This window comes from Ailuropoda melanoleuca, chromosome 1 (assembly GCF_002007445.2).
Source record: "Ailuropoda melanoleuca isolate Jingjing chromosome 1, ASM200744v2, whole genome shotgun sequence".
Taxonomy (NCBI): domain Eukaryota; kingdom Metazoa; phylum Chordata; class Mammalia; order Carnivora; family Ursidae; genus Ailuropoda; species Ailuropoda melanoleuca.
The window spans coordinates 1,325,932-1,339,713 of record NC_048218.1 but is presented as its reverse complement, the minus strand read 5'-3'; the positions used below and the strand labels follow the sequence as shown (position 1 = coordinate 1,339,713).

The following is a 13,782-nucleotide window of genomic DNA, read 5'->3' as shown; positions in this document are numbered from 1 at the left end:
CATCTTTCTCATCAGAGTTGCCTGTTGATACCCTCTGCCCATTTGTCTTTGGGATCTCATGCTTTTTTCATCTTGGTCTGCAGACATTGCTTGTATGGTTTGTACTGTCGTCTTTGCGGTTTCAGAAGTTCTGTGTCTTCTCCGGGACAGACCCATGTCTTCACTTGGTCCATGCCGTCCTCTTATTGAATAGAAACCCTTAGTTTTGTTCGTACCTGATCCGTTCATTTTTCACCCTGTGATTTGCACTTTGAGGATCTTATGTAAGAAATTCCTCCTCAAATTAAGGACATGAAAGTATTCTCCCATACCTTTTTCTAAGATTCTTATCATTTTACTTTCAAATTTAGGCCTTTAATACATTTGTATTGTAAGTAATAATTTGGCTTTGTTATTTTAATATAGCAAATCAGTTTTCCAGGTACCATCTACTAAATAATTAACGTTTTCCTCATTGATCTGCAAAGGCATCTCTATCATATACTGAACTCTCTTACAAAGATGGGTCTGTTCTTAGCCTCTCAAATCACTGTTAGCTCATAATCAGATGTAATTGTACAAATCACACAGTTTTACACTTCTGACATTTCAATATGTTTAAAGGTCTGGTTGGATAAGACTGTCATTCTTTGCTCTTCCTTCATCAAATTTTTTGTAGCTTTTTATGTACCTCTGTTCTTCCGTACATAATTTAGAATCAGCTCGTCAAGTGTCACCGAATGTCTTGCTTAGATTTTATATGGACTTGAGAAATTATGGATCGAAATGGAAAGAATTAACATGAAGTTACATCAGTCCATCCATGAAAATTGGCTTCTTAAAAAGTTAAACGTATAACTGCCGTATGATCCAGCAGTTCCACTTCTGGGTATTTGCCCCAAAGAACTGAAAGCAGGGTCTCCAAGAGATACTTGCTCACCCACGCTCAATCACACTTGCTTCTAGCTCATAAGAGCTAAAAAACATGGTGAGGTGCCTGTTAAGATCGTTCACCCATTCTTTAACAGGGTAGTTTGTTTTCTTTTTGGGTTTTTTTTTTTTTAAGATTTTATTTATTTATTTATTTGACAGAGAAAGAGACAACCAGCAAGAGAGGGAACACAGGCGGGGGAGTGGGAGAGGAAGAAGCAGGCTCCCAGCGGAGAAGCCCGATGTGGGGCTTGATCCCAGGACTCCGGGATCACGCCCTGAGCCAAAGGCAGATGCTTAACCGCTGTGCCACCTAGGCGCCCCTCTTTTTGGGTTTTAAGAATTTTTTTCATGTATTTTAGATAACAGTCCTTTATCAGACGTATCTTCTGCAGGATTTTCTCCCCGTCTGTGGCTTGTCTTATTCTGCAGATATTGTTTTTAGCCAAGCAGAAGTTTTACATTTTTATGTGGTCCAACCTATCAGTATTTCTTTCATGGATTGTGCCTTTGGTGTTGCATGTAAAAAGTCATCACCAAACCCAGGGTCATCTAAATTTTCTCCTGTGTTGTTTTCTAGGAGTTTCATAGTTTTGCATTCTACATTTAGGTCTGTGATCCATTGTGAATTATTTTTGTGAAGGGTGTTAGGTCTGTGTCTAGATTATTTTTTTATATATATATTTTTTAAAGATTTTATTTATTTATTTGACAGAGATAGAGACAGCCAGCGAGAGAGGGAACACAAGCAGGGGGAGTGGGAGAGGAAGAAGCAGGCTCCCAGAGGAGAGCCTGATGTGGGACTCAATCCCATCACGCCGGGATCACGCCCTGAGCCGAAGGCAGACGCTTAACGACTGCACCACCCAGGCGCCCCTAGATTCATTTTTTTGCATGTGGATCCTCAGTTGTTCCAGCGCCACTTGTTGAAGAGACTCTGGTTGCTCCCTTTTGTTGCTTCTGTTTTTTGTCAAGGATCCGCTCACTGCACCTATGTGGGTCTGTTTTGGGGCTCTCTATTCTGTCGCCTTGATCTGTTTGTCGTTTATTTTGCCCGTACTGCACTGTCTTGATTACCATTTGGGTTTTGAATCTAGTTCCACTGTATGTGTGTGGGAGGGATTGGCCCTCACGCATCTGACAAAGCATCCTCAGCACCAGCTGGGTGTCCCACAATTTGCCTGTGCTTCTGGCCAACCAGGCACAGATTGGAGTTCTCGGGACCTCCTCCCCGAGTTCAGTTAATTTGCTAGAGCAAGTCACAGATCTCAGAGGAACATTTTACTCACGACATCGCCAGCTTATTAGGAAAGGATGTAACTCGGGAACAGCCAGATGAAGACGTGTAGAGGGCAGGTCACGGGGAGAGGGTCAAGGAGCTTACGAGCCCTCTCCTCACATCCATGTGTCCACCACCCCGGAAGCTTCAAATCCTGTCCTTTGGGGTTTTTATGGAAACTTCGTTACATAGGCACAATTCATTAAATCATTGACCATTGGTGATTTTTGAAAATTTTAAAAAATTTCTTAAGTAATCTATATACCCAATGTGGGGTTCAAACTCACAATCCCAAGATCAAGGGTCACATGCTCCACCAACTGAGCCAGCCAGACACCCCAGATCATGGGCCATTGGTGATTAACTCAATCTCTAGCCTTTCTCTGCTTCCTGGAGATCAGGGGTTTGGGACTGGAAGTTCCACCCCTCTAAACCAACCCTCATCCTAAGGTGCTTTCTGAAAGTCACCTCATTAGCATAGCAAAAGATACCTATAAGTTTCTCATCACTCAAGAAATTCTAAGGGTTTTAGGAGCCATGAGCCAGGAACCATGGATGAAGACCAAATATATATATAAGGCCAAAACATAGTTCTTATAAATCATAATATCACAATTACTGTAGCTTTGTAGTAAGTCTTGAAGCCACATAGTGTCAGTCCCTCAACATGGTTCTCCTCCAGTGTTGTGTTGCTTATTCTGGGTCTTCTTCCTCCATTTGAACTTTAAAATTCGTTTGTCAGTACCTGCAAAACACCTTACAGGTATTTTGATTGAGACTCATTGAATCTATATGAAGTTGGGAAGAGCTGACATCCTGACAATATTGAGTGTTCCTATCCATGAACATGGAATATCTCTCCCATTTATTTCTTTGATTCTTTTTTCAGAGTTTGGTAGTTTTCCTCATAGAGATCTTGTATGTATTTTGTTAGATTTATGCCTAAGTATTTAATTTTTGGAGTCATTACTGTAAATGGTATTATGTTTTATAATTTCAAATTCCACTTGTTCCTTGTTAGTCACACTGACTTTTGACCAAAGTGCAATGGTAGTTCAGGGGGGAAAAAAGTCTTTTTAACAAGTGGTGCTGGGACAATTGGACATCTCTGTGTAAAAGCAAACAAATGAACTTCATACTTTACACCATATACAAAAGTTAACTCAGAATGGATCATAGTCTGAAATGTGCAGAAGTTGTAGAAGAAAGCAAGGGAAGACGCCGGCAGGTGCGGTAGGCACCGTCTGAGGTAAAACACCAAAAGCACTCAACTCCATCATATCAAAATTACTTCTCTTTTAAACACACCATTAAAAGAACGAAAAATAAAGTCGCTGACTAGGAGAAAATATTCACAATTCAGGTATCTGATAAAGGGCCTGTATGCGATATTAAAATTTAGACTCTCAAAACAACACGGGAATAAAGCAATTTTAAAATGGGCAAAATATTTGAATGGACACGTCATCAAAGATGTCAGAGAAGCACGTGACAAGACTCTCAACGCCGTCCTCTCTGGGAGATGCACGTGAAGCACAAAAGCACACCCGTCAGAATGCTGGGCCCGTGAGGTGCGGACAGTGATGCCGGGGACCGGTGCCCTTGGCTGCCAAGGGCGGGCATGCAAACGGCACAGTCACTTGTGAAGAGTTCGGCAGTGTCTTAAAAAGCTAACGATGTGCCTAGCGCATGTCCAGAGTCACACACGAGTGTGCCTAGCAGCCGTCTTTGTAATAGTCAGATAAACATGTGGTGGTGTGTCCACAAGTGGGTTACTCCTTGGGAAAAAAGAATGAACAGTGATATCCAGTGCACCATGGGAGAACGTCAAAATGATGATGCGAAGTGAGAGAAACCAGACGCACAGGAGTGCTCACTGGGTGGTTCCGTGTACAGAACCCTAGAGAGTGCACACCAACCTCCAGTGACAGAGAGCAGCCCAGTGCTGCCCAGGGAGGGGCCGAGGAGGAGGGGCAGCAGAGCGGGCATAGGACAAGTCTGAGAGGACTTTGGGGGTGATGATCTCAAGGGCACACACAGAAGTCGCCTCTTGGGGCAACTGAGTGGCTCAGTCTTGGTTAAATGTCCAACTCTTGATCTCAGCTCAGGTCTTGATCTCAGGGTTGTGAGTTTGAGCCCCATGCTAGGCTCTGCGCTGGGCATGGAGCCTAAAACAGCACGCCTACAGACCTCTTACCACCATGTGTGCCTTCATATGCACAGTGTGCTGCAAACCCCTGTGTTGGTTCTTTGGAAAGGACGATGACAGGAGCAGAGCTGGCAAGGTTGACAGGATCAGAGAGGGCCGGCCCAGCCGTGCCGGGGATGGAACGGGGGACAGTCCGGGACAGACTCGACGCTAAAACATGCTATAGGCAGTTGTGTGTGGGATTGCGGGCGACGTCATCACCAGTATGACACAGGGTTACGCAAACCTTTTAGAAAAGCATCCGTTCCCGACGTTGACTCGGCATCAGTGGAGGACGTTAGCAGAATCTGGATCTGGAGCTGTTACAAATACTCCACCCGTCACGCCCACGCCCACGCCCCCAGCAGGAAATCAGCTGAAGAAAATCGGAGAAAGGAGAGGCCTGTGGAGAAGGGGAACTACTCTCCTGGACAGCTTGTCCGTGAGATCTCCGCACGCTTGCCGAGCCAGGAATCCCATTTTAGGGATCAGAAGACTAGGGACAGAGCCCCAGCTCTCTTTGTGGGATCATGACCATCTTTATCCCCAGACCAGCAAGGCTGGGAAAGAGCAGCACGGTGACAAGCCACCCCCAGTCGTGAAAACACACACACACACACACACACCAAATCCAGTCCTGTGCTTGTAACAGTCTGGTCAGTTTCTTATGAAGCTGTAACTTTAATGCAATTTTAATGAAATGTCATTGTTTTTTCATGGCCCTCTAAAGTCCGATCAGGGCATTGGGATGGCAGGTGTAAGACTGCTGGTGACAGGCGGTCGGGTCGCCTGTGTTTAGACGAATGTAAACAAGACGGAAGTTTATTTCTGTCTCAGAGAGTCAGGTCCAACAGTAGGTGGTTCGTCTGGATTCCATCTTCCTGCCGCATCCAGGAGGCACCTTCTGTCCTCAAGGTCCTGCGGTGTCCACCAAACCCCCGGCGCCTTGTCTGAGCTTCTGCAGCAGGAGGGAGGACAGGCAGGAGGGCCGTGCCTCCAGAGCCGCTGGCCTGGTCACATGAGACAGCTGTGTTTCCTCTTCCAGAACTCTGTCCAGGGCCACGTCTCGCTGTGCAGGAAGCTGGGGCTAGCAGGCTCACAGTGCCTTCTGAGGCAGGAGGGGGGAAGAAGCGTGGGCCTGCCACCACAGCCTGCTGCATGTGGGATCTGTGGTCCGCCAACAGCCCTGGACCGACCGGACCGAGGGAGTGTGTTTATGCACAAAGAGAAGCAGGCCCTTGACTTCTGCCCCCAGAAGCGCATTCCAGGAAGATGAGGGACCTGAGTGTGAAGCGAGGCCGAGGCCGCTGGCAAGTTTTGTGGCCTCCACTTAAGCAGGTTTCTTAAGGATAAAAGGCCCAAATTAGAAAGAAAAACATGAATAAACGCATCAGGGATTTCCAGGACCCCCTCCTTGGGTTCAGTAATTTGCTAATATAGCTCAAAGAGCTCAGGGAAGACAGTTTACTTAGCACTTACCAGTTTATTGGCAGGAATACAGCTGGGGAACAGCTAGGTGGAAGGGACGCCCAGGAGAAGAGTTTGGGGCTGGAGTGCATCTCTGCTGTCCCGCACACCTCCCCTCTGCACCCGGCTGTGAGCCCCTCCGCTGGGGGCCGTTGTGCAGAAGTCCCTGGTCACGGGTGACTAACGCAGCCTCCAGCCCTCCACCCTCCCCCGCACTGGGGGTGGGGGTCGGGGTGGGGGGTGGGCCTCTAATCCCCTGGACCAGCCCCCAGCCTCCTAGAGTCACCTCCATAGCATAGGCTCAGGTATGCTTGAAAGGGGTTGTTACTTGGTGTCATGCCAGCACGTGGTTGGGGCGGGGGCGAGAAGGGTCGTCCAGAAATGCTGTTGTGGCAGGGTGCTGCCAGGTGGCTGCAGTCCTGCCCCTGCCCCGAGGGAATGAGAGCATCCTGGGTGGCCGCTCTGGAAGTCAAGGCTGCACCATATCCCTTACAGAGGGGCACAGCCATTTGCGCTCCCGTCCCCTTTGGACGGAAGAGCACAGGATCAGGGCAGTGGGCGGGCTGGGCGTGGGGAGGAAGGAGCAGCGCTGCAGCTGAGGGTCACCAGGTGCCGTCCATCTGTCTGGTGGGGGCCAGTGATGAGAGTGTAGCCACGGGGGGTGGGGGGGGATGCATGGCAAGTCCTGTCAAGAAGGAGTGGGGTCTCGGTTCCCAAGACCACAGCCTCTGTGCCCTCAGCTGCGTGGAGGGAGGAAGGGAGGAAGCAGGGACCTCTTACTGAGTCGAGGGAGGGGCCTGCCGCCCTCTGCTTTTCCGGTGTGGGCAGACTCAGAGGCAGCCCAGAATGGGGAGCAGGGCATTGGGAAGAGGGGGCCCGTGTGCATCCCTGGAGGCTGTGGGTGGGCTCGGGGAAGCTGCACCAGGGCACCCAGCTGGGCAGTGGTGCTCTGAGCCCTGGCCTCCCAGAAATCACATGGGGAGGGGAGAGAGAGGCCGTTGCACCTTGGCACCCGCGTGGTTCTTGCTAGGATCACCCAGCATTCTGCTGAGTCTTTGCAGAGGTTTGCTCCGGGACATTGGGTGCTGGGAGCCTGGCTGCACCCACCCTCCCAGCCTTCCCCGTAAGGAGCACTGGCAGGAGCGCATCTGCAGGAGTGGCTGGTGTCCCATGCGTTCCCACCCAGGGCCTCCACAGAGTGATCGTGGCTGCCAGAACTCTTTCAGGAAGCCTGTGTTCAGAATTAATGACTCGGCACAAATACAGGGTTCTGCAAGACCACGGTTTTGAAGTTTGCCCTGGGAGGCTGAATTCCCCTTAGAGATGGTCTAGACCCCTATATAGGCTTGAATTTGCATAAGAAGGGGTGCCTTGTGGTTTTTGTAAGCATGGAGCCATTTCATGCTTTTTCTTGTAAAATAGGGAAATCTGTTTGCACTTCCTTTTCAGAGGGTAGAAGGAACGTGTGGGCTGGGGACTCATCCTTTCAGCGCGTGTTCATTGTACCTCCAGGCATATGGTTTAAGTGCCAGGCTGTCTCAGGGCGGAAAACAGAAGCCCCTCCCTCATGGAGCTTGCCTTCTGGGAGGTGGCAGTGGAGACAAATAATGGCACGTAGACCCGTAGATGATGCAGGAGGTCAGCACTGGAGGGCACTCAGGCGGAGGCTGGGAGGCCCCATGGAGAGGGACTTCCTGCAGAGACAGAGAGGTGGGGTCACTGTGGCCAGGAGGCTGCTAGGGAAGGGTTCCAGGCTGGAGGGCCTGGGAGAAGCAGCCAGAAGCCCCCTTACCCCTGGTGGCCCAAGCATGGGAGGGGGGAGGGGCAGCCAGGCCAGATGGGTCTGGAGGAGGCCTTCGGAATGATGGTGTTTTCTAGAGAGAAGATGGGAGCGTTGGAGGGTTTTGTGCACAGGAGTGTCCTGGCCTGGCCCGTGTGCACAGGGTACCAAGGCGGCTCTCTAGGGATGGGCCATTGGGGGTGGCGGTCGTGGTCACCTTGGGAGACAGCGATGAAGCAGGTGGGGACCTGTGACTCGAGAACTGTGGTCCAGGAGGGGCAGTGGCGAGGAGGTGCCTCCTGGGCCTGTTCTGACAGGAGGCCCCCAGCTTTGCTAGCCACCTGCCTGTGACTCTGCGGGTTTGGCCCCAGCACAGAGCGTGGAGCTGGATAGGTCAGGAGTTTGGGCAGTGGACCTTGTTCCACCCCCGGTTGTCATCATTGACCCGCTGGCCACTACCGTCTGTCCCTTTCCACGAGGGCCGAGGGAGCCGCTGGACGTGGCCCAAAGTACAAACACGGGTGCAGCCAAGGTGGCCTGGGTGGCCTTGCAGTGAGGGTGCTGCAGAGAGGGTGGGGAGGGGCTCTGCACCCCACCCCTGCCCCACCCCCCCAGCCTGTCCAGACCCTGCAGCCCCCCCGAACCTGAGCCCAGGGTGCCTCTGAGATGGGCCTCCCTGTCCCCCCTCATTTCTGACCTGTGTTGCCGCCAAGGCGGCCCCCCGACAGCCTCCTCCTGTAGCTCCTTGCTCATAGGCAGAGGAACATGGAGGTGAGTCGTCTCCAAAAAACATTTCCATTAAATCAGATGGTGTACTGCTGCCTTGTCCAAAGTCCTTCAGTGGCTTCCTGCTGGCCTCAGGCTGCTCAGGTTGGCCCTGACCTGCCTTCCTCTGGCCTTCCTCCTGGCTGCCACTGCACCCCCTCCTGGGTCTGACTGGGCCTCTCCCTGAAGTTGGCACCCCCTTTTCCCCTTCTTGGAATCCTGCTTTCCCTCCAATTGACTTCATCTCCATTTATGTTCTTGATCATCTGTTTGCCTTGTTACTGCTTGCCCTTCGTCCAGACAGCCCCCTGGCCCCAGGAACACGTGGGCCGTGCCTTCCCTTGTCCCGTGGCCTTGGCGCCCAGCACCATGGGCTCCTGCGAGACATCCTCCTGCTGTTCGTGGGACTCAGGAAGGGGGCAGGGGTGTGCTAGTGAGAGCGTAGGTGCGCTGGAGCAGAAAGCCTAGGTTGACAGTGACGGGAACAGCTCCGTGACTAGGGACCCGGGGCGGCAGGGAGTTCGCCCTCCCCTCTTGGCTGAGCCTCCCTCCACGTGTCAAACCAGGCTCGGCCCTGATTGTTGCCAAGGGGCAGGAAGCAACCAATCTGAAGTTTTCAAGGTCTCCTTTGCAGTTATTTTTATTGGAAGTAATAAAAATTTACTTGCTCTTTTGATTTTTCTCCCAAGACACGTGGCTCACGGACCCTTTCTGAGCACTAAGCCTCAGTAATGTGTCGCGGGAGATAGCATGGCGAGAGCCGTTCCACAGTTTAGAAGAGTCGTTGAGCGGGTCTCGTCCGTGTCAATTCTGGTTACGTGCTGCCTCTTCCTAGCTGCTGGGGTTTGGTCACCGTGGTGCGTCTGTGCACCCGGCAGCTGTGCGGCACGCTGGGTTGGCGCCCTCCAGCACGCACACCCCCTCTCCCACTCAAGAGTGTGTTCCCTCTGCCTCCAGGTGGAACGTGGTGGGCGTGCAGGGGTCCCTGCTCAGCATCTTCGTGGAGCCGATCTACTTCTCCAGCATCATCCTGGGCAGCCTCTACCACGGCGACCACCTCTCCAGGGCCATGTACCAGCGGATCTCCAACATAGAAGACCTGCCCCCGCTGTACACACTCAGCAAGCCCCTCCTCAGCGGCAAGTACCTCTGAGTGTGGCCGTGTCAGTGTCCGTCACCTTGCGGGGCCGCGTCGGGGCCTCCCACGGGGAAGTGCCCTCGGGAAGCTGCTCTCTGTCAGGGCAGAGGGCGGGAGGCCGCGGCCCAGGGCCTCCGGGCCGCGCAAGCGGGTCCTCACACAGTTCATCTCTTTACTGATCGAAAACCTTGCCTTTCATAGGTAAATTGCAGCCCAGACTTGGCCTGTTTTCCTTTCCCTTGTATGTATGTGTGCAAGTCCTTGTCGGTGGGGGAGACACAGATGCCACGGAACGTGTGCTGGGGTCGGCCGTCCGGGCTGGAGCGGGGCCGGTCTGTCTGTGCTGAGCTGCCACCCGCAGAGGGAGGTTGGGAGTGGAGTTGTGCGCCCTGGGATGGGTCAGTGATGCGGCGGTGGGGCCTTGCACCGGCCCTGAGTGCCCGTGGTCACGGGCTCGTGTGCTATATTCCCTTTAGCATCTCAGTGGTGGCCAGTGAGGGGAGCAAGAACTCTTGAATGCAAGGGTCCTGACTTCTCAGTTCACCCCTCTTTAAAGGACACAGTTAAGGTATTTTTATCCTTTTGAAAATACCGTTTTACTCACTTTTTTAAAGCTCAGAACTAAAACCGTAATCCCAGACTGTGACGTGTGTTTCTTTGGGGTGTGCGTGCCTGCTGCCTTGCTGTGGTGCTTGGCTGTTCACTCGCCTTTAACTGGAGAAGAGCAGTGTGGCCTTGGACTTGAAGGCATGTTTGTTAGAGCACATAAATTATGCAGAATGCAGAAAACCCGTGGTCGTTTCCAATCACATTTTACAGCTCTCTAACTTTTACGAAAAAATACTGACTCTGCTAAAACTTGATAGTGATTGCAGTCAAGCGTCCGCGTGCTTGGAGCCTCGACTGGAAGAGAGGAGAGAAGCGTAAGTATTCTGTCGTGTGTTAGAACGTGAGTTTCCCATGACACCGAAAATAGCTTTCCCCGTGTGGCCTCCGTGGTCTGTTTCCTTTCAGCTGCCAGCTGTCTTTCACGCCTGGCGCAGGAGAGGTGCTCAGACGTAGCTGACTAGCGCCTCGCTGGCTAGTGTTGCGTCCAGGGCTAACACGCGCCAAGCCGGGTCCTGTGGCTGCGGGATTGTGCCAAGATATTGAGAGGAAAGCTCACTCACAAACGTCAGGTGTGTTTTTATCATAGCGTGTATATACTAAGTATACGTACACCTATGAAAAGATAGTGGAAACAGTGTTTGTGAGGTAGAGACCCTGAAGTCGTCCTTTGTGTACTTGTTACGAAGACCAAGTCTGTCACAGAGTAAGTCTTCTCTTCGTTCTCGTCTCCCCAGCATCACTTTCACTCCCGTGCAGTTTTGGTGGATGTGTGCCTGGGGATGCTGCGGGCCTGCCGGGGAGCCAGGCTGGCCTTGCTGCTGCTCTGCCTCGTTGGCAGCTGTGACAGCCCAGTTCCCTGGTCTTCCCTGCGACGGGGCCGCGCCGGTGCCGGGTGCGATCCTTCTGGACAAGTGCGCGGGAATTCTGTGAAATACAGGGGCAGCACTGGGGTTTCGGGTTTCAGAGTATTTCTTGAACGCTGAGCCACTGGACAGCATCACTCTGCCAGCAAAATCCGTTTCAAAATGCAAACTGTCTGAGATATTTTACTTTGGATGATGCTTTACTTTGGAAACCGTGGTGGTGTTTTTCCTTGAAAAGAGCTCAAGTCTGTGCAGCAATCAGCTTTGGAGAAGATGTCTTCAATCTCTGGTGGTCAGAAAGGGGCGGGTGGAGGGGCACAGGCACCAGCAGGGGGGAGGCACGGGTGCCACTCTGTCCGTGGACCAGCGCAACATCGAGGGCCTGCACTGCAATCTCAGGCAGATGACATGGCGGGTATTACCCCGGACAGAAACACTCAAGCAGGGTGGCCTAGAGCAGAGTACTGACCTCTTACGTTTGGGAGGTCACACTCCTATAGAGTGGGCCCCACGGCAAAGCCCTTAAAACTTTCTTGCGAGGGAAGTCTTACATTTAACGAGGGACATGGAGGGTTGTTTCCTTCGGGTCATGTGGATATGTGGTGCGTGTGTATTTATTACAGTTCGCGGGTGTTTGTCCTGCCCTTTCACCTCCCTATTTATCATAGATGGTTTCTGTGTTATGGGAGGATGACGGCACGCAGCACGGAGGTTGGCAGTGTCCCCAGGGAGGAACAGGCATGGCCATCAGTGCTGCGCAGGGAACCGCCCATTAAGCGAAGACCAGAGCGGACCCAGGTGGGCTTCAGCAGAAGGTGTCGTGCTGGGCTGGCATCCTTGATGCCACCAAGGACAGATGAGAAGAATGTCATTTTCCTTTCAGCATAGAAAGTAGATTTTTATGAGAAGAAAGAACTTCTCAGTGGCAAGCTGCCTCCATGGGGCCACAAGCACACGCATGACACCCTTCCCTGGCGCTTTGGACACGGAAGCCTTTTGACTTCCCGTATCTTCTTTCCGGATTAGTTTCTCATCTGGTGCCTGCGAGCTTCAGACCAGTTCTGGCTTCCGAGGTGCATCTGTCGGCCCCTGAGTCTGAGCATCTGCGCTGGCCCGGCTGCCTTCCCGTGATGCCGAGGCCTCAGGAGACACACAGCAGTCTGAACCTTTCCAGGGTCCGGGGGTCCTGGCCGGCTGCGCTGCCAGCATGGGCACAGAGCGTGACCGCCAGGGCAGCGCCGAGGGAGCGAGTGGGTTCTTGTGAACCCAGTCAGTGCGGGGCCTGTGGGAAGGCAGGGGAAGAGCGTGTGGCAGAAAGAAAACGGGTGCTGCTGGCCCGCCAGGCGAGACGTGCACGCCTTCCACCAGCGGGAAGCCATGTACCCGCTCCTCGTGGGCAGAGGGGCTGGAGCGGCCTCGGAAAGAGTTTCCTGACAGGAGCTCAGTGCCCCTGGTGACAGGAAGTGCTCTAGTTGGAGTGACGCCGGTGCCTGCTGTGGACATGGTGACAGCAGCTTCTCGTGGGAGACCACCCAGATGACCTGGAAGTGTCTTCTAAACTCTTAAGTTCCCGTGGATGTGGCTTGCCTGTTGTTTTTTAGAAATTCTCCCTGTGGGGGTCTTTAGTGGTAAAGTAGTTCCTTATTTAATTGACATCGTTGAAGATTTTTCAGAAATAAGTTGTTACGCTGGATAGAGTGTTATTTTCAAACCATGTGCTAGGGCATAGACACTCCCTCCCATCACTCCTCACAGGGGGAGCAGCCCCTGAACCCCCCCACCCTGAGCACACACGGAACAGAGACATCTGCGCTGCTGGCCTCCTCCCTCCTGCATCCAAAGTCAGAGGCCCTTCTCCTGTCACCCCCGTGGCCTGTTGGCAGGTGGAAACTTTAGAACTCAATACACCCAGCCCCATATTGCCTGAGGAATGCAGAGTCTGGGTGAGAATCCTGCCTGCGTCCCTGGGTCTGCGTGACGGGTGCTCCCCCAGGCTGTCAGCATCACACTCATCACTCTGGGCTAGAGCGCTCAGGCTCTTCCCCGAAGTTGGTGTTGTAAAACCCCAAGGTCGAGTTCCAAGAAGGAAGCCTTGTTTGGCCAGAGGCGCTGGTGTGGAGGGACCTGGCCGGGGTTAGAGGCCACACAGGAAGACGAGGCGGGGCCCCGGCCAAGAGGAGCCCAGGCCTTGCTGCCCTGCCGCTGCCCTCATTCACTTCCCTGTCAGCTCAAGAGTTGTCTTCCTTAGTGAAAATCAGAATGACAGTCTCACAGGTGCTCTGCTCCCAGCGTAAATAGCAGGTTGTTTCACAGCCTTTCGGACCCTCGGGGTCTGCAGACTGGCTCAGGCCCCAGTATCATCACTGCTGGTGGCCGCACACGCAGTTTCCGCACGGATTCCTTCCCAGGTCTTGGATTATTTGCAGAACAGAGGCCACCTCCACTGAGACTGTAAACGACACATTTTTCTAGTCAACTAACAAATGGCTAACAGTGTCTGTAACAGGAACCCGTAGTGACCCTAAGTGCCTCTTACTAGCCATTATATACGTAACTCGGCTTTGGTTATCCGTTAGTATAGGAGAAACCACAGAAAATCGTTTTGAAGGGAACTAAGCAGGACCAGTGCCAGCTAGCTCTCGGTTGTTCATTGTGTCAGTCGTCAGGCCGGCTCACAGTTCGTGGTTTTGCTCTAGAAGTTTGGATTCAGCACACTTAGTTTACAGCGGCTGTGGGACTCTCATGACCAGCCAAGCTGCACCCGCTTTTATTGGTTTCTGCACC

General features: G+C 52.5%; 1 protein-coding gene across 4 annotated transcripts in view; it reads left to right on the top strand.

Moving 5' to 3' along the window:
- ADARB1 (adenosine deaminase RNA specific B1) overlaps positions 1 to 13,782 on the top strand; it is a 129,337-nt gene that overhangs the window by 97,613 nt on the left and 17,942 nt on the right. For all 4 annotated transcript variants that reach the window (XM_034654512.1, XM_002919060.4, XM_034654496.1 and 1 more), the window contains one exon: positions 9,346 to 9,527. In XM_034654512.1, coding sequence (XP_034510403.1) covers positions 9,346 to 9,527 — 182 coding nt within the window. The remainder of the gene's footprint in view (positions 1 to 9,345; positions 9,528 to 13,782) is intronic.